The 20,769-nt window shown below is 39.2% G+C and overlaps 2 protein-coding genes across 2 annotated transcripts; one reads left to right on the plus strand and one right to left on the minus strand.

Annotated features, from left to right (window-relative positions):
- Window positions 1–337: 337 nt before the first annotated feature.
- Window positions 338–1,695, plus strand: LOC133521437 (intraflagellar transport protein 20 homolog). The gene is made up of 3 exons (XM_061856397.1): window positions 338–603; window positions 882–1,036; window positions 1,410–1,695. Exons 1-3 carry the CDS (start codon window positions 480–482, stop codon window positions 1,434–1,436), a joined length of 306 nt encoding a protein of 101 aa, XP_061712381.1. The 5' UTR covers window positions 338–479; the 3' UTR covers window positions 1,437–1,695.
- On the minus strand, window positions 1,572–20,769 carry LOC133521436 (uncharacterized). The gene is made up of 10 exons (XM_061856396.1): window positions 20,547–20,769; window positions 20,010–20,244; window positions 16,777–16,868; window positions 14,038–14,161; window positions 7,279–7,439; window positions 6,472–6,700; window positions 5,882–6,100; window positions 4,495–4,626; window positions 3,485–3,894; window positions 1,572–3,337 (listed from the first exon to the last, which is right to left on the minus strand). Exons 1-10 carry the CDS (start codon window positions 20,655–20,657, stop codon window positions 3,146–3,148), a joined length of 1,905 nt encoding a protein of 634 aa, XP_061712380.1. The 5' UTR covers window positions 20,658–20,769; the 3' UTR covers window positions 1,572–3,145.

Raw genomic sequence — 20,769 nt, forward strand, 5'->3', positions numbered from 1 at the left:
ACAACTTGCCCAGCTTGTCTTTAACCTAATCCTCATTTGCTAATTTTATTAGATATAAATACACAGACCACGATTACGCGCAATGAGCAATACAATTTACTAGGCTATAATTGTAAAAAAAAAAACAATACAATTTACAGGTATAGATAGAGTCAGACCAACCTAAGTTGGAAGCGATTTTGATATTCGTAAAAGTTCCTTTTATAAGAGCTGAGCCTAGCAGTTGCAGGCGTTCAGAAGTTATGGTTGAATGCTTGTGGCGTCTACTTGCGCCTTTGCGCATGTTTCAAACGAGTTTTGACCTCACCTGTACCTATCGCCTGTACCGATGGTAGCGGAATAACAACGACGGTTGCTATGCAACGTTCCTTCACAAGACAACAAAACAAAGATTTTTGTTGTACCAAAGAGCACTACGTTATAGTGCTTATCTAAACTGAAATTAAAAGACTGAATAATATACACTCAGACTAGCTAACATGGCCGAAGAACTACAAAAAGCTCATCTCTATTACGATGATATAAACAAAATTAGGGTATTAGAACCTGCCGTGCTAAAAGAGACGGAGGATGTGAGAGATACTTGCAAAGATTATGAGACTAGTAAGTACCATCGTAGAATTCTAGCTAGCCGATTCTCTTCATGGTAATGTCTGTACCCCAAGTGTAAATAAATTCGATTTCCAAACGTGACGTACGCGTTTGCGTTTAGTCTCATTTTGTATTGGATTTCGAAGGAGCGCGCCAAGCGGGACGTTTTGGAAACTCAAAATCCTATGCAAAATGAGACTTAACGCAAACGCGTTCGTCACGTTATGATGTCGATCAAAGTTACACTAGGGGTACTGATGATGATCATTCAAATCAGATTTTTTTTTTAGAAATACAAGATTTTGGTAAGATCATCAATTCTCTGTTGGCCATGCTCACGGAACTTGGCGAGAATGTGGAGAAGCAGAAAATGGCTGCGATTGGGTCAATGAATCTTCTGCAATCAATCGCCAAAGAAAGGGAAACTGAACAAGCCAAATTACAGGCAAGTTTAATCCTAATAGGTAGTATTACTGCAATGTTCCCCCGCCAGAAAGCAGCACTAGCACATATTCTAAACCATAGAGTAACTCATACATACTATGCCTTAAACAGTTTTTGAGAAGTTTTCACTATAATGCATCAAGGTGGTGGTTTTTTACTGCGTTTTTCGTGTATCGCGGTTAGCCTTCAGTATGTGCTAGAGGAATCCTCTATGCACTTTTGTGTAATATCCTCTATTAGAGAATATTTGTTTCTTGCAATTGCTATGGAGTGTCACAGAACGCTGACAGATGTTTTTTTTTTCTTCTTCATTGAATATGAAGAAAAAAAAAAGCATCATTGAAGATTGAATATATTGTGTAATATGGTTGCAGGCTCAGATAAATGAAAAAAAACGATAATTCTCGAGCAATTGGACAGTGAATACGACGCGCTTCAGATTCTCGAGGCGACACAAATGGAAACTATCGAATACTTAACGCAACTACGATAGTAAAAATGTAAGCACCTTATATTTAGCAAGAAAAACTAGCTAACAGTCTGTAAAAATGTATTTTCTTCGAAACACACGTGAAATGATATTAATGTAGTATAAATGGAGCTATTGAACATAAGTATTTAATCCTGCTTCATAAGTTAATTAAACAGTCTTTCATGGTACGATGTATTTGATTGAATATTAACCCATGATTATCGAAAAGTAATTAAGTCAGTCAAGCCAAACACCAGGCTACTGAAATGAATTAAGGCAGAACATTTTAATTATACATCGTATGGAATAAATCGTACACCAACTAACCTTACATAGTGCCTAAATGTTGTTTATAAACACCTGTGATTACAAAAATATACTACTTATTATATAAAGCAATTAACAAAGGCAATTGAATTAGATTACGATTGATTTCAATCAACATTTCATTCCAATCCACAATTTACTATCCAAACACCAAACCATGAACATAATTTTGTTTCTTCTAACAATACTTTACATACTCCTGATCAGCATGGTCAGTTACATTTTTAATGAATACATTATAAGGAAAGTCCCCGATCATGTCAATCTATTTAAATTACCATTGTCTATAACATTAAAAACTTGCCTCTTCTAGCAACCAAATAATCCTTGTGAAAAAAGTATGTACGTAATAAATATTCATCCAAAAATGAATACAAATATTAAATCGTAGATTGAATCACTATTTTAACTTACATTAGCTGCTTACAAGCTACTTGTAAATGTCAAAAAGATGCGGATTAAGATCTGAATTCACTCCCTCTCATTTAAGAAAACTAAATATGTATTACTCAAGAAAAGGAAAATTGACACTTTTTGCTTACTTTAATCCCATAACAAGCACCGGATGAGCTCTACATTTAGAGGGAGCATGAAACCGAAATTACCTTTTTGGGTCGAGTCATCAGTTTCCCAATATAATCGATCCCAAAACGTCCGTTTCCGTCATTAACGTTTCATACCCATTTCCCACAATTATCAATTCCCAGATAAAACTTTTCAGACATATAATTTTCCTGTTCCCAAAACGTTCAATCCTGATATTATGATTTTTTTTATCCTTTTCCTAATTCGTTTCCCAGACAGTCTTTCTCAAAATATAATTTTAATAAGAAACCCGTTCCTGCCACCCTCGTTAAACGATTTTATAAGGGACTATATCATTTTAGTGGTCGTCTGGCCTCGATTAGAACCCGGAATGTGACAGCTGAGGAAGTTTGTGCTATAGGGTTTTTTAGCATTAGGATATTTAGAGCATGGGTGATTCGGATAATGGACAATATGAATAACAAATATTTCGGGGTAAGGATCTCACGAGAACAGGTTATTTGTAACCATGCCATGAAAAACATGGCTCATCAGATAAGTTTTTGGCGGAAGGATGATTTGGGAAAACCATATTGGAATAGAATTTTGGGAAACTAACCACTCAATAATCCCAAACTAAAGCTTGATTAAATTGAAGTCTACAAGAAGACTAATATCATCTAAACATAAGAAATTAAATAGCAACAGGCCTTTCAAAAGGCATTCCTTCACTTTACAGTCTCAATGAAACAATATCACAATACTATGTGTGGGCCGAACACTGTGTTAGACACTGGACGTGACTTGCTCGCTGTCGTCGGTCTTCTGGCGCTTGCAGTCGGGCTGCGGCTCGGCGTCGGCGGCGCGCTTGCGGCCCTCGGCCGGCGGCGCCTCCTTGAAGCGCACGATGACGGCCGTCATGTTGTCGCAGCCCGTGCCGTCGCCCATCGTGCCCGGCGCCAGGCAGTGGTCGAACATCTAAAAGATAAACTTATTATTTAGTCGGTTGCAAAGATTACTATTTAGCTAGAATTCACAAATGTGTAGTCAAGGGGGGGTACTACGTACCGCCTTACAAGATTCGACATCAATATTAAGCAAAGTAACAAAGCTAAAACCACGCACCTCTTCACAAATTTGAGATAACCGCTCCCTCCCTTCCGCCAACCTCGGCAGAATGAAATCGCATACATCTTGACTAGACATGAAGTTCCATATTCCGTCGCAAGCCAGAACCATAAATTGATCCTTGGCGGGGTCGATGGTTAACGTTTTGACGTCTGGTAGGGCCGTGATCATTTGCTCTTTGGCGTCTAAATCCTTGTTCTGCTTGTAAGAGTGGTCGCCGATGGCCCTGGAGAGGTTGAGGCCGCCATTGATGCGACCGTCGTTGGAGACTTTGCCGCCCGCTTTTGTGATTCGCTCCAGTTCGGGAGCGTCTTCGGGTTTGTGATCTATGGACATGTCGATGGCTTTGCCTTCTCTGCAGATGATGCAGCGGGAGTCTCCAGCGTTCGCGACGTACAGCTCATTACCTGCAAGGAAGTCAGCCATGTATGTACTTGATATCAGATTCCATGAATTCATGCCGTCAAAAAAGAGAACAAATAGCAGAATCGCACGAGATTCCAATAAATCTTGACTATTGTCATTAGGTCGACAACGCCCTAATTATTATCAGGCACCAGGCTCCTCGCACTCGTGATTTTTGCACTCAGCATGCGTAAATATGGTTAGTTTTTGCTTGTTGCAAAGATACTGTTAACAAACCAAGTTCTTTGGTTTTCTGTATAAGTGGCATGGCACGTATTTAACTCTTTGAATGCTATCGTGTGCAGTGCGTCATCGTGGACTTATTTTTTCCTTCTTTATTGTGGAACGTACCACATTACAATCTATAAATTGTATATATACATGTCAATCACAATGAAAAAATCAATGATGATCAACTCTGGCTAACGTAGGACTCGATTGTGATTGACATCTGTATGTACAATTTATATGTACGAAGGTTGATATTGATCTGTAGCCACGCGCGTCAGTTGGCGTCTATAGCGGTCAAAAGGTTAAGATTAAATTACATATCTATTTTTGTGTGTTATTGCAGTTAAATATGTTTCAGAAACCGGTCATACCTTTGAGTAACGCCACCACAGCAGTGCAGCCGCTGTCGTTGCCGGGCTCCTCCGTCATGGAGAGATCCTCCTCCACATCTTCGTCACTGGATTCTGCGTCGTAATCCTCCTCGTCCTCTTCCTCCTCTTCGCCTGTACGTAAAAAACAGCACGTTAATATTTATGTGGATAAACTGTTGGCTAGATTTGTTGATAGGTTAGGTTAAGGATGGGAAAAGTTAGTCAGCGTGATATACATAGTAGGCCAAATATATTGAAACACGTTTATTTAACTACTTTGGCTTTCACTATAGGGAGCGTGCATGAACTGTAGGAGGCAGCACAGAAGCCGTCAGATTTTTGGCGCGAGGCGTAAATGTGATGTTTAGTATTCCGATGTAGCCCACAAGATGGCAGAACCTACTATGCACAAGAAAACACGTGACGTGTAAATGTACATGTTTATGGTTCCGATTCCGGTCACAAGATGGCAGACCCTCCAACGCGCACGGTCCCTATAAGATAAGTAGTGCAGACTGTACTACTGCCAACAGTATTCACAAAAAAAGGACACATCAAATTACTAAAACTGTCAGAGATATTCAGGTTTCAAGATTTCGCAAGTGTTTTGGAATACAAAAGATTTACCCCCTTATTCATAAACGTCTACTAAAGTTGACAAGCCGCTAATAATCGTTTGTCCCTTTCCGACATATTGGTATGATGGAGAGGGACAAACGATTATTAGCGGCTTGTCAACTTTAGTAGACGTTCATGAATAATGGGGTTAGGCATTTAGATGTTGTCATTTGTCATCTTTACTATGCTGCTATGTCAGCCTATAGGCGGGTCCACACAGAGCGAGCGAGCGAGCACGTACGTGCGAGGCAATTACCTCACGCACAAACCGTCTACACTGGCCGGTTTGTGCGTGAGGAAATTGCCTCGCCTGTATGCTCGCTCTGTGTGGACCCGGCTTATCACATAAGGCCCTCATGACACGGAGCGTAAGCGTATCGTAAAAACATTACGAGTTTGAGACGCGTAGAGTTCTGGGCACCAAGCGTCGCGTAAGCGTAATCGTTTTATATGTGAAATTTCATTAGTTGAAATCATGTAGTCGTTGGCGTCAGAGAGTTTTTTTTTATTGTTTTATTATGTCAGAAGTTTTGCTTTTTACGCGTGTATTACGCTACACCTGTAGTAATGTCGACAGAAATCTCATACGCTACGCTACGACGACGCTTCGTGTGCGGACATGTTTGAAATTGTACATGGTCGTAGTTTCTCGTTCTACGCGCGTATTACGATACGCTTACACGTTATACGCTTACGCGCCGTGTGCTGAGGGTTAGGCCCTCCTTCGTAGACGAGAATCAACATTGCAATAGGGCTTGTAAAAACTGACCTTCATTAGAAGATTCCTCAACACCATTGACATTCTCCTCATCAGAAGAGTTGACCTCCCCGCCCTCGAAGGTTTCGTCATTGGAGTCGCTTTCCTCGTCGTCTTCCTCCGCGGCCTGCCGCATTAGGCTTTCGTAGACGGCGGCGGCGGCGCGGCGCAGCTTGGCCTTCTTAGGCCTCTCGGGGACTTTGTCTGTGCTTGAAACGGGTGACAATTTGGCTGGAAGAAATAAACAACATTCATTTTCATTTATGAGCTAAACATACAAAATATTTTTGTCTGGGCAATCCAAGACACTGAGGATAGAATTAATGAGGAGTAGTTGAGTACCCAGTCATAAATGTTATGCTCAAAAATATCTGAACACGTACTATAGTGTCTTGACAATAGAAGTAGATATCTTAAACACCTTGGCAGCTCTGATATATCTGATGGCGACTGTACATTGTACTAGAAGACATTCAAAATTCTATTCTATAGCAGAGATATCACCTTCGTTTTCTGGTCAGAAGTTACAGGAGTATGCCAAAACAGTTGTCGACCATCTGGTAAACATTGATAACATCTCGGCGAAAGATGTCTCTGCTTACCTTTATTCTTCCCCTTTTGCGGCGACGTGGATCCATTCGAAGATGTAATATTACTCTCTTCTCCATCCCCCTGCTTGGAATCCGGGACCTCTCCGTTGCAAACATCAGCGCCGTTGCTGGGCTTGGCGTCCTCGCTCTGGTTGGGCTGTGTGCAGTTGTCGGCAGAGCTGTCGGGAGCTGTGGATTTGTCTACTTCCATGGTCTCTTTTGCTGAGTCGCTTGTTGAAACCTATGGAGAGAAAGAGTAATAATTCTAGGAAGCTCAGAGATCATTTACAATTCTACATTATTGTACATTTAAAACAGCGGCATGGATACGATGATAGGTGCCGCCGGCAAATATGGAATCGATGAAATAATAAATACTTTATTAGAGATGTATACTGTCTCTAAATGTCAAATTACACAAAAAAAACTATGATAAAAAAAATAAAACCAACAAATACTAAAATTCTTTACTTTTAATTGTTAATCTTAATAGCACCGAAACTTGTTTCAAAAACACTTGACAATCTGTAATAAAAAATGTTGCTATACTATAATAGCAGTGGCAGAGTTCATTGGTTTATCATATTATGATACCTATCTATGCTGATTCAATAGAGACAGCATCTTCATCACTTTTATCAGTATATAGAATATCCACTGACATTTTTATCTTGTTCATTAGAGTATATTGGGGACATCCTTCCAGTGTCCTCATCAGCATAACGAGTCTTGTGCAGCAGCACTACTTGAGCTTTGGCTCAAGCAGGCACTAGAACTCGACGCCCCGAGACCTGAATTCAAATGATCAATATGACTCACCTCTCCATTGACATCTTTATCTTGGTCATTCGAGTTCGTCGAGGACACTCCCCCGGTGTCTTCGTCTGGTTTGGCTTCTTCAGGGTTGGAGCATGATGGGCCTTCCTCTGCAGCAGTGCATGCGCCAGAGGCGGAGGCGCTAGAGCTCGATGCTCCGAGACCTGAATAAAAATTATTTATTTATATTTTACACTTTGCGGGGCCAGTTTTACCGCTCAGAACTCTAGGTTGGAAACCAATCAGGATTTTAGGTTAGAAAAGGCATGAAATAGAAATACAGACGAAAACTGCGGTTGCCTCTACCATGTAACCGGAAATGTCACTAAAATCTACTGTGTAAAATCTAAAAAAAAAACCGCGACAGTATAACGCCATCTGGCGAGTTGTAAACCATCTAAGAGAAGACTTATCTCTACAGACAGTTCTGATTTGAGTAAAACCACAACTAAATCATCATCATTCATTTTAGAACTACGATACCACAGATAAACACAAAGTTATTAGACATTTGAAATTTATAATTAACTTCTTTTCCAAAATAAAGCCAATCTCAAATAATAGGTACCTATCCTTTAAATATAATCTATTGTTTCATAGAAGGAAGGAACACGTGCATGTGCTGGCTGTTACGTGAAGTCACATGCGTCAGTGATAGACTTAGTTGTAATCTGTTGGTTTCTGTCTTAGCTCTCGTTTGTGACTCTACGTAGGTTGTCATCACAGTTCAAGGTTACGGCCAGAGCGCGTTATAACGAATTTATTACTTTATCGGGTAATAAACGCGGTATCATAAAATTCGTATGCGGAATTTGAATTCTAGCTACAATAGACTTCACTATGAGCAATAAGATTTTGGCAAGAATTACATTTTTGGTACAAGCTTTTATCGCTGACTGCACTTTTCTTACCACAGAGTAAATAGTAGTACTACGTACAGAAGGTTCACTGTATAACAAAACCCCTGTTTAGGTATACCGAATGTGCCTAAACGTTTGCTAATTGAACCGAGCTCTTTCGAAAGGCGTGGCTACCACTAGGTTTGGCACCGTCCGAAGCGAGTACCGTCACCTATTATTATGTTTAAAGTATACTAGTTAAACTGATTTTGAAATTTCCTGAAGTAATAATGTATTCGACTGCAGCAGTATTGCAGTACAGTCAGCATGAAAAGTAGCGGATCAAACAAGGTTTGAAAAGTATGTACCATTCTGTAACAGCTTAACAAAAGTTGATGGTTCCCCATGTAGACAATTTAGACTTTAAAAGATATACTTTTGAAGGTGATTCTTAGAGAATTATCTATATTTGGAAAAGTTATCCGGAATATCTGATACTTTTGGCGCGTTGTTTCATCCGCTACTATTGATGCTGACTGTACGACAATACTGCCGACTGCATTACTGCCGCAAAATCAAAATCGATGTTACTGCCCAGATTTTTGATATTTGCGGAAGTAATGCATTTGGCAGTAATATCGCAGTCGGCAGCAGTATTGCAGCGCGATATTGCTGCCTCACTGTTGAAAATATCAAAATCGTCGCTGCCAGGATTTTTGACATTTGCGGCATAAATGCAGGCGGCAACAGTATTGATACTGCCTTACTGTTGCAAATGTCAAAACTGATATCGCTGCCAGGATTTTTGACATGCCATCGTCGCCACCGGCAATAATATCGCATCCCAGTCGGCAGCAGTATTGCAAACAGACAACTAATACTCATCAAAACAATTCTAAAAAACCCAAACACAATTAGGTTGCGTTGTTTCATCCATCACCATAGAGAAATAAGAAGTATTAGATTGCTCACTTCATATATCAGTTTTGGTACCAAAATGATTATTATATTCGCAGTCGACATCTACAGACATCATCAGACCCACACATACATATCGAGGGCTTCAGGCCAAAGGGGCGTATACGCAAAAATGCCATTTTTCGTTTTTAACGGCATCGTATTCGTCTTGTAACAATACGTAAGCACAATTTTTTTCATAATTTTATCATAACAATTAGTTAAGTAAATAATTAAAAAATCATTTGGCGTATAACAGACAGTCATAATTTTATGTCGTTCCAAAAAGCCGTACTGAAGGCGTATAAGTGATATTTTCATTCAGTCCCCGATATTCATCGGAGTATAAAGGCGTACGTACATACTTCTCTCATGTGACAGTGCGAACCACCAAATAGTGTCACGCTATATAGGCGTATATACTTACGACCATAAACTTTTACCAACTATCCTCAAAGTGCGTCGCGGCAAAGAGGCGTATGAACATACGACCGTACAAAAATTACGTTGGCCTTCAAATAATGCCGGGCCAAAGGGGTGCGGAGACAGCGTCCTTGATTGCCGCATATTGCTATCCCTTTCTGTCAAGCGGGTAAGCGCACTAGGGCCTCCTGTCTCTCAGTCAGTGTCTAGTGCGTTACAGTATGGTGTGCATCTCGTGCGAATAATAACAATAAAGTGGAGCGCTCTGATGCTGATGGCTCTGCCCTGGGCATTCAAGAATGACGTGGGCGGCTGTCTCCTCTGCCTCCAAGTACTCTCTGCAGAGGGGGCTATCTGTAACACGTAGTGTTAGTAGGTGTTTGTTTAGTGGGGCGTGGCCGGTTATGGCCCCAGTCAAAAGCCGGACCTGTGGCCTCTTCAGCTGTCTCAGCCTCCTCGACAAACCGGGGTCGATTGTCGGGAGGGCTTCCTTCGCCTGCCTGCACGTGCCTAGGTTAGACCAGTACGGTTGGTGTTTTACCTTGGTGTTGTGTCGCAGCATGTTCCGGAGCCAGGCATAAGGCAGAGGTATAATTGGCTCCGGTCCTGCCACCCTCAGTTCCGAACATCCTCTCGCCAATATGTCGGCCGCATCGTTCTCTCGCGAGTTGCTGTGTCCCTTGATCCACTGCAGAGTTAAGCCGGTGGTGGTGCTTACCTCTGACAGAGCTTTGTGGCATTTGTAGATTAGCCCTGAGGTCAAAGTATAACTTTGCAGAGCTTGTAGTACTGACCAACTATCAGAGAGTATGCGGATGGAGTAGTCCAATACTTTCCTTGAGGTGATTGCGTGTGCTGCCATTATGATGCCAATTCTGCCTGGAAGACTGTGTTGTGGGCACCTAGTCAAGTCCTAGTGGTGTTGAGATATGTATGTTTAGGTCCTCTGAGAATACTCCAGCGCCAGTGCCTGACCTTGTCTTTGATCCATCCGTGAAGATTCTCAGCTCTCATGGGTTGAGTCCTTCACGAGGTTCTTCGTGTAACTGTATCTTAATTTCTTGTCGAAGACGAATTGTCTGGGTATCCTGTCAGTCACCGCTTCTATTAGCGGTTCCTTACCTATCGCCTCGTAGAGGATCTCGGTGTGTGGTACCCTAGGTGGTCTCCAGAGATTAGATTTTTTGAGACGTACCGCCGTAGCTAGCGCTCCCTGTTGTATAAAGAGGTGCAGCGGCGGCAGGCTCAGTAAGGCTTCCAGGGCCGCGGTTGGTATTGTCCTCATGCAGCCCGTGGTCGCCATACAGGCCAACCTCTGGATTCGTTGTAGTTCAGCTTCAACTACGGATAGTGTGGTGCGTGGCCACCAAACTATCGCACTGTAGCTTATTATTGGTCGCATGGCTGCCTGGTAAAGCCATAGAGTTATCTTTGGGGTTAGCCCCCAGGTTCTACCCACTATCCTACGACATTGCCAGATTACGACTGTGGTGATTGCTCTAATTTTAATTTGCTGTCAAGTATTACCCCTAAATACTTTACTTCCGCAGATAGTTGGAGTTCAGTGTCGAACAGGCGGAAGTGTTTGTTGGTGAACATAACCAGCTCACTTTGTTGGGATTGTCTGAGAGTTCGTTGTTAAAACACCAGCGTTCCACGATGGCTAGTGCAGAGCGGGTAACATCGCATACCGTACCTGCATGATTGCCGCTCGTCAGTATCACTATGTCGTCAGCATAGCCGATTGTGTAATAGTGATTATTGTTTAGTGTGGTGATCAGGTCATTCACCACAAGGTTCCATAGTAGTGGCGATACGACTCCTCCTTGGGGGCATCCTTTTGCCATTAATGCCTGCTGTGTTTCGCCCGTCCCGAGTTTGATGGTTCGTTGGCTCAACATGTTGTTTATCCATTCTGTCATAACTGCATTCGCGCCATGTCTTACCAGTGCTGCTGTAATGCTACTGAACCTGGTCCTGTCGAAAGCCCTTTCTATATCTATGAAGGTTCCTAAGCACATGGATCTGTTTTTGACCGCCACCTCAATTTTACTTACTACTGCGTGAAGTGCCGATTCTGTAGATTTGCCAGGGCTGTAGGCATATTGGTTTGGATGCAAAATTCATGTGCCCGAATTTGCACCCTCTCTCTAAGGTACCTCTCACACAACCTCTCTAATGTTTTCAACATGAAAGAGGTCAGGCTGATGGGCCTGAAGGATTTGGGGTCCGAGTAGTCGTTTTTACCTGGTTTCCGTATGAAGATAACCTTGACCTCCCTCCATTGCTTCGGCACGTACCGGTGAGCCAGACAGGCGCGCAGAACGATGGTCAGCTTCAGAGTGAGATGCTTCCCGCCCCATTTAAGAAGCGCAGGGAAGATCCCATCCATTCCTGGAGATTTGAAGGAGTCAAAGCTGTTTAAGGTCCACTGCGTGCGCTGCGGGCTGATTACCTCATATGTCTGTAGCCACTCGTCCTCCGTCGGGGTGGTAGTAATTCTTAAGTGTAACATTCCTCTGTTATAATTTGATGGAGACGTAAATGAGTTAAGTTGTTAGCTAAACTACTTTTAGGTTTATTAGTACAGAAGATTTAATATTGTTTCTTTTTATGAAATGACGATAAATGATGTCGTATTTATTTGTTTAGAAGTTTTGATTAATATTTTATTGTTTAAGATAGTTATAATTTTGTTACCAGTGGTACCATTAAAGAAGGAGTAATGTTTATTGTCTGAATACAAGTTTTGATACGTTTTAACTTTAACCTTTTGTTTTAGTTAATGCACTCTAAATTTAATCGTTTGATTGTTTCTTAACTGCTTTTGCTAGTGCGAAGTGCTAAACGACTGCTATTATAGGCAAAAATCAGAATAAGCGGCGTGATTGTCTTTTGAAACACTTCTTCTTATCGTGTGGGTTGTAAGATTGATGTACCTTAAAAACCCTGGTGTTAGAGTTATTGAGTCGCCAAAGGCCTCTGACATGGCTCTCATGACGAGCACCACCGGATAGATAGCAGCCGGGACCAACGACTTTACACCGTGCCTTCCGAAGCACAGAATCATCTTACTTTTCGGACAATCAGGTGATTCAGCCTGCAATGTCCTAGCCAAACCGGGAATAGTCTCACAAAGTCACAAAGCGACTTTTGCTTGACAGTGTCCCCACCGGGATTCGAACCCGGAACCTCCGAATCGAGAGACAACCGCTCTAGCCATTAGACCACGGAGGCTATTGAAACACTGAAATGCTCAAAGTGGCAATTCAAAATATTTACTTACCCAATCGGTAACCAGCTCGAGTCGACATTGCTTAATCTCGTGGACAGTTGTGACACTATCTAAACCATCAGGAATCATTTTAATGGTAAAATCTAGATGAATTTATGAATATTTAGTCAAAGTATAATTTGGCGCCCTATTATACGGCCACAAATAAAGGATACTTACACGATAGATTCGTCAGCCCAGACGGGCGTATAAAAATCAGAAAAAATAGAAGAAACTACACAATGATGACTAAATTACTGTAAAATTAAAGTATTTCGCATTATTAACAGTATTTCCACCTTTCATGATTAAATTATCGAATAGAAAAAAAAAATGAATTATACGACCATAAATCTCAAGTATTTTTCAAAAAATTTCAACCTATATGTCGGAAATTACTGTCGTGGTAAAGAGGCGTAACTACATAATTACTGCTTTTTAGAATACATAGAACGAAACTAGGCATGACACATGAAACAGACAGTAATTTAAATACTCTATGCAAAATTGTAGAACAATCGGTACATTGTAACAAAAGTTATTCAGTTTTTTGTGTCTCCTGAAAAGTAGGGTTCTTGCTTATACGCCCCTTTAGCATGAAGCCCTCGATATATAACAGGGTAAGTAAAAAAAACTTATAAAAATTAATGTAAGTTGCTGTGGGCAAAATATATAAAAAAAAGTCTGCCTACCCATGTAAATATGTTTGTGTCTATTTTTGCAAGAACCTAATAAAAAAAAAAAAATAAAAAATAAAAAATAAAAAAAAATAAATAAAAAAAAGCAAAGAAATGTACTCGTCAATATAATTAATTCTTAGTATAAGTATGTTTACTCATGTAAGTGAATTGTAATATTTTTATGAATAATAAAGATCCTTAGATTTTTATTAAGACACATTTGTTAAAACACTAGGCAATCTTGGTCACTTTCAATGAAGAACTTATCCAACACGATTTCCTTTCAGCCTCACTAAACAATGCATCCTGAGTTTTAATTTTATGAAATCCTTTATAGCAAAATGTTGTCATAATTTGTAATATAAAACTGCATTAATCATGAATATGAACTATTGTTCACACTGTGACGTGCGAATTCGTAAACTTTGTAAGACATTAGAACAACTGTTAAGTCCTGAGCAAACCGGCACAAGGCCATGCTACCCTTCCCGCACTCCGCCGCGATATTCTCGATATCCTCCGTGCTACTATAGTTCTCAACTCCCGCCCGGTTGGGCCAGGCCTTTAGATTGAAATAACAATAGGTTACCTGATCCTCCAGCCTCGTCGGGGTTCTTCTTAGCCCGTAGACACGGGGAGAGCGGCGTGGCGGTGTCGCCGAGCCGGGCGCGGTGCAGGGAGCTCAGCTTGTTCTCGTATTTAGCTAGCACTTCCTGTGGAATACCAATACATGTATAATAAGCAGGGGTCGGACAAAAAGTGCGGATGACGTAAAAATTCTTTTTTTTTTTTTTTTTGTTTTTACTCTTATCTGCCATCGGCTTTCTTAGCCATAATCAGATTGTATCTATGTATCTAAAAAAAATGTCTTTTTCCAGGTGGTGGTCCATTAACCACCATTCCTTTATTATGTGAAAACAGGGGGTGGATTATTCTCTCTGGTCTAGTTCCAAGATCTGCCACCTTTTGAGTCTTGTGATGTTACTGTTGTTGTTTAATAGGTCTCTGGCAAGTTCGTTCTCATGATTTGTGAGCCTTTCCTTATATTTCTTTGAGAAGCTATTTACTTCCTCTTTGATGGTTGGTATATGTAGGTAGTCATGTATTTCTTTATTACGGATAAACCAGGGTGCACAAGATATTGTTCTGAGAGCAAGGATGATGTTTGAGTTTGTATTTAAACTTCCGTGTGACATGTAGTAACAAAGTAGTATTAATGAAGTAACAAAATAATCGTAAATAAATCCATGGAATTAATAATACAGGTGGTAGGGTGATGTAGTGAATAAAATAAATTTCACGAAACTTGTTACCATAAGGTATAATTATTTGAAATTAGTTAGAACAAGTCTGTTACCATATCGTCATACCATACCTTCACGCAAAATAGGCACAGGATAGAATGGTTGTCGAGTTGCGGAAAATGCCCAGAAGCACTAACTAGAACAAGTCTGTGGGATCCTCAGATAAATAGGTTTAATAGTCAAAAGTGGGAACAGTAGGTAAGATTAGTAAAAATAAAAAAAGATAATTTGATGTTATGTTTGCTGCTATCATAAAATTTGTAAGGTTCATATTAAATTCACTTTGCCCTTTTTTTTCTACGTTTCCGACATGTTTGGTTGTCTCCAAATGTCTTTTAATATTGCTTACCTTCGTTGGTATATCTTGATTACAGCAAGAGCAGTATACGTGTTTGTTACGTACCTCCAAAAACGGAAAATTGCCACAATATTCGAGTAAAGATGACATTTTAGAGCGTTTTCTTATACATTAGTAAATATAAATTTTAGCTAAGTATAATCGTGAAGATACAATAGCTAAACAATAACGAAGTCAATTTATTGTTCATCTGATTGACAATGTGTCAGTCAAAAACGTACTTACTCATTTCAAGTGGCGATATCGTTTAATAAAGAGGTTGATAAATGATAAGTGATAATTGTTTATGAAAATCAAAAATGCTATTTGAAATCATCCTATAAGTGGTTTGACGTCATCCGCACTTTTTGTACGACCCCTGATAATAAGGTTTTCGCTCCTTAGCCTTACGTCGCCAGACTACAACTCGTGAGCCACACAGCACCGGTCAAAAATATATCAGCTTTGTGTTTTTTGTATAAGCATGTATAGAGTGAACAATATAGGTTAATTTGTAGATTGCATATTTTACTAGTCATTTTATAGAAATATATGATGAGTACTGCAATGAAATACTGTGAATTACAATAGAAGACTCAGCATATTACTAAAAACACGTATTAAAAAAAATCTCTACGAAAAAACCATTACCTGAGAACAATTTTTCTCATTTCTCGCACAAAGGTGTACACTACTAGACTACCTAAAGTAGTGAGGTGGAAATCACAAATATATAAAAAAGTTCTATCGTAAAAACAAGGAGGTGATATATTATTGGCTGGTACTGTAAGCTTTTTCTACATATTTGTGACAATTTTAACCCTTTGACCGCCAGACATCAACTGACGCGTGCGGCTACCAATAGCAACCTTTGTGCATTCCTACAAGGTTTACGATGACGCGCCCCGCATACTACAGAAGAGGCGTTTAAAGGGTTAACAATATCCAAATAAAAGGTAGATGTTCTCAATGCATCGGAATCTTTTTTTTATGTTCACTCTTACTCTGAGACTATTTGATCATCTTCGAAAACTTTTTATTAATTAAAAACCGGCCAAGTGCGAGTCGGACTCGCGCACGAAGGGTTCCGTACCATTATTTATAAAAAACGGCAAAAAATATGTTTGTTGTATGGGAGCTCCCCTTAAATATTTATTTTATTCTGTTTTTAATATTTGTTGTTATAGTGGCAACAGAAACACATAATCTGTAGAAATTTTAACTAACTAACTATCACGGTTCATGACTCATGAGATACAGCCTGATGACAGATGGACGGACGGACGGACGGACAGCGAAGTCTCAGTAATAGGGTCCCGTTTGACCCTTTGGGTACGGAACCCTAAAAAGGTATGCTTTTTAGTTGGTGCCATTGATAACCAGCCAGGATCTGATGGCGGGGATACAGGATGTTTATTTAGTCACCTGCCATAATGTACAGGCTAAAGATATTGGTCATACTGAGCGACTTTTACTATGGGACCAACCCTGATATTGCGAAAAAAAAATTGCCTCTCCCATATAAAATGTCAAGGTCATATGCAACAGCTTTTCACCCTGTAAATTATTACTGGTAAATAATCAACCTGGATACATGTCAATTTAAACTGTGTAGTGAAGTTGGCTCCTTTATTGTTAAAGATTATTCATACAACTAAATAGATCATAAATTCCGTGTATTTATTACCTGGAGAGGAAGATGTGCTTCTTGGTATAAGTTGCTAACATTTTCGTCTTCGGATTCCTCATTATCACTGGGTCCTGGTGGATTGATTTCACCTAAAAATCATTGAGGCTATTATATGATTTACGTTTATTGTATTCCCTGACAGTATTTTTCGGCTTTTCTTATGATACCACCATGTTACCACAAAAATATCATATACAGTGAAATCTGTTCAATAATTGAATTAACAAACCAGCACTTTGATAAGCAAGTGCTACAATTGGGGGTTACCATGCACAAGTTTACTATTTCTATGCTTACGCTACAAGTGGCTTCTCTAATATAGGTATGTGGGGGTTTACAGAAAGGTGTAATATTATTTTAAAGGTGTATTATTAATTGTAACTTTTTTTACAAAAAGTAACAAAGTTTTAGGTGTTCCAACTCAAGAAATACGAGGACTATTGACTTAAACAAAGAATAAAAAGTATTTGCAGTATTGCATACAAATTTTGGATGTCTGTTTTGAGACAGTCCATACACATGCATACAAAATGTATGTGTAAAGGGTAAACCCTCCAGTGAAGGAACAAAACCACGTTTTCTGTCTAAAAAAAGAAATATAGCCATTTGCCGTATTTTTTTTTCTTATTTACAACTCCGTTTCCTATGTAATGCCAGTTTTGATAAATTTATTTTCGACGAGTTTGAATATGACTGACGTTTGAAGTATACGTGTTTCTGGTTTTGTATGGAAACATATAACACGTAATATTAGATCCCAAGTAAGAACAGTGTACATAATGTGTGTAGTGAGTAACATATTTAATGTTCTCAAACTACCAGTAAATGAACACATCACTCATTTACTGGTGTCACCAAGATTTCATTTCTTTCTAAATTTAAATGTAAATGTAATGGTATTAAGAATCACAATTCTTAATAGAAAACGATTCTGATTCTTTCAGCCAGTATAACAAATCAAATTTCTATAATCCATTTAGTAGATTATTCATGTCATTCATGACTATGTATAAAAAAATATAGTAGAATATAAAAATTTGGCTTGTTCATTTATTAGATTTCTACTGATTCTATGTGTTGTATACACATATGAACATAATGTAACAACAAATTTTTATTATTTAAGGCATTATTTGCCGAGCCAGACCCTTTTTCTTCGAAATTAGCATGTTGTCTCTAGTTTTAAAGATTGGTGTTTTTCTTATTAATTATTTAACATGTTCCTGTCTTATTATTTGTGAATAACATTAATTTTATTACATTCTAATATCTATTTGAAATCAATATGGATGGTTAAAAAATATATGAAAGATTTCGCTTTATCTACTAAACAGAGCTGGAAACATTTTTTAAGTAATAATAATTTTTTAATGCTGTTAAAAAGGTTTAAATAATGTTCATTCATTAGGTTAATTGGTATTTTTTGGTAAATTCTTCTATATAACTCAAAAACTATAAAAAAAAAAAAATTACAAAAATTACATTCTTGCTTATTAAATGAAGATTGATTAAATAGCAAATAATTTATTCCAATTATAAAGGCCGAGCCACACCGCTTGCGTGCGCAGCACGTGTGCGTCGACGTAAGCGTAGACGTGCACAGCACCCCTGTCACACCGGGTTACGCACACGCCACGCAGGCGCACGCTGCAGCTCTGTCGTGCGTGCATGCTGCGTGCACATCCGCCGCCATAAATTTGCGTATTATTTCCTAGTTTCTAAACGACTACCAATGTTCGACAGCATTATATCAGACGAAGAGGAAGCACTCCTCTTACTTTAACACAAAATATTCCTGCGACACTATTTTCATGTTATTAAGATGGGTACCTTACAAAAGCTGCATGCTGCTTGAACAATTTTGACAAAATTATACACGGCTACATGATGCGAATGATATCAAATGAACTGACTTCGAGTCAAAACTTGCCTGTAAATATACAAGCAAGGAGCCAAAACTTGGAAGGCAGTGCATTAATGACTTTGCTCGTACTAATGCAAGGTCACCTATTTAATGCTGCTAAGAAAAAAAAGTCTCATTTCAATCGAGATCATTGAGAGTAGGTACATAATATTATTCATTGCACAATAGTTCATAATAAATAGACTTAGCTTGTATTCCAATAGTACATAAATCGATTTGTTCCCACAGTACCTTTTTATAATAAAAACGTATTTTTTTGTAGTGTTTGTGCTTTATGTTGTAAATACATTCAATACTTCATAGTAGTTCAATTACTTTTCACGGGATCCATATTAAAAACCAGCACGCTCACTGCCCGTGTTGTAAATAAATACAAGAAAGCTGCGCGTGTACACGCACAGCACCTATGCAGCACCGAGCTGTGCGTGTTCGAACCTACTCAGTTCGCCCTCTCATAGGGAACGCCGTTAAACACAACGTCATCACTGCACGCAACGAAGCGACGTTGCCGTTCCGCTGCGTGCACGCGTGTACGCAGCCGGTTTGTCTTACCGGAGCTGCAATGCGTGCAGGTCACGCGCACGCGCACGTCACGCAAGCTGTGTGTCATATCTTATGAGAATTCTTAGTTTACAACGCAACGGGACGCGTATGTGCACGTGCACGTCTACGCACACGCAACCAGTGTGGCCTGGCCTTAAGTGTAATTTTCTATTGATTTGCTTATCCACTTTTCTAAGTAGCCTGCATTAGTGTTTGATTAGCATGGTTGTACTGAACTATTTTGATATGATACTAGTGATACAGATCAGTTTAGGTGTAAACCAAGACTAGAAATCAATCTAGTTGGATTAATCCAGGAAAAAATGTATAACTGAGATTTCACACACTCACAGAAAGTAAGAAAGCCTATTATTGTCATTTTCACTTTGAGGGTAAGGCAAAAGCAAGCTTAATTAATTTTTGATAAAGATTTGTATTTTTAAAATGTGTATCTAAAGGTCCCAAATAAGTATGTTTTCTTATTGCATACAACTGATAATTCATAATTATACCAACAATATGTTACCTGTTGCAAGAAATTACTAGTTCAATATGACTAATTTATATACTGTGTAGTGCAGTGTTTCAAGTTCATTGTGGTTCTCCATTCTTCTTTGCTTGTCTTCACAAATACCACAAAGGTCAATTTTAGTTTTATATAACAAACCATAAGTACCAAAAATGGCCTTATGTCCCATAGAATATATTTTATAATAATTCTTTAAACTCCTAACTAACCAAACATAGTATAAGAATCACATACCTGCTAATTCCTTCAACACAGCCATAACCTCTTTGGTAGCAATGTTGGCATCAAATCCCAAGAATGCATCTTCCAGTGCCTTTATCATGTCCCCATTTTTGTATGCCTCAGTATTTTTAATATAGTCCGGGAGATTCTTGGAGCAATAAGTTGCCACTTCTGCGCCCCCGTGGCCATCGTATACAGCGAACAGAGATGTATGTTCATCAAAATCTAACACTGTATTGTGTGCATCCTACGAACAAAGATAACACAATGAAAAGTCTGTGAATATAAAAGAAACTTGATTCTGTACGCGATATATTTCCACGGGAAATACAGCACAAAACAATCTTTGACATCTATCCGTTGACTTGTAATAGGTTATAACTATGAAAAGGTAGGTACAATAGATGCTAGTAAAATAAATGACAGACTAAAAAATTAAATTGCGTGCAAGGCTTTGTATGAAACCGAATTTTCAATAAATGAAACATTATTAGTTGCGTGGATAGACAGTAACAAGAATCAATGATACAATTACATATAATACCGTACCTCCTGATTGACACGCCATCCCTGCATGGAGCTTGCCCCGCACTCAAGTTTACTGTTTGATTCATCGCTGGAAACTTTTTCAGTAACCGGTTCTGATAAATATGCACCCATATTGAAATGTCACATGCAATGTAAAACATAAAATAGATGAGGCGCGAAAATCTCCAGGAAATCGCGCAGGCGGCAAGCTATCAAGCCGAGTCAATCAACCGCTCTAAACAGG

This window comes from Cydia pomonella, chromosome 9, assembly GCF_033807575.1.
Source record: "Cydia pomonella isolate Wapato2018A chromosome 9, ilCydPomo1, whole genome shotgun sequence".
NCBI lineage: Eukaryota > Metazoa > Arthropoda > Insecta > Lepidoptera > Tortricidae > Cydia > Cydia pomonella.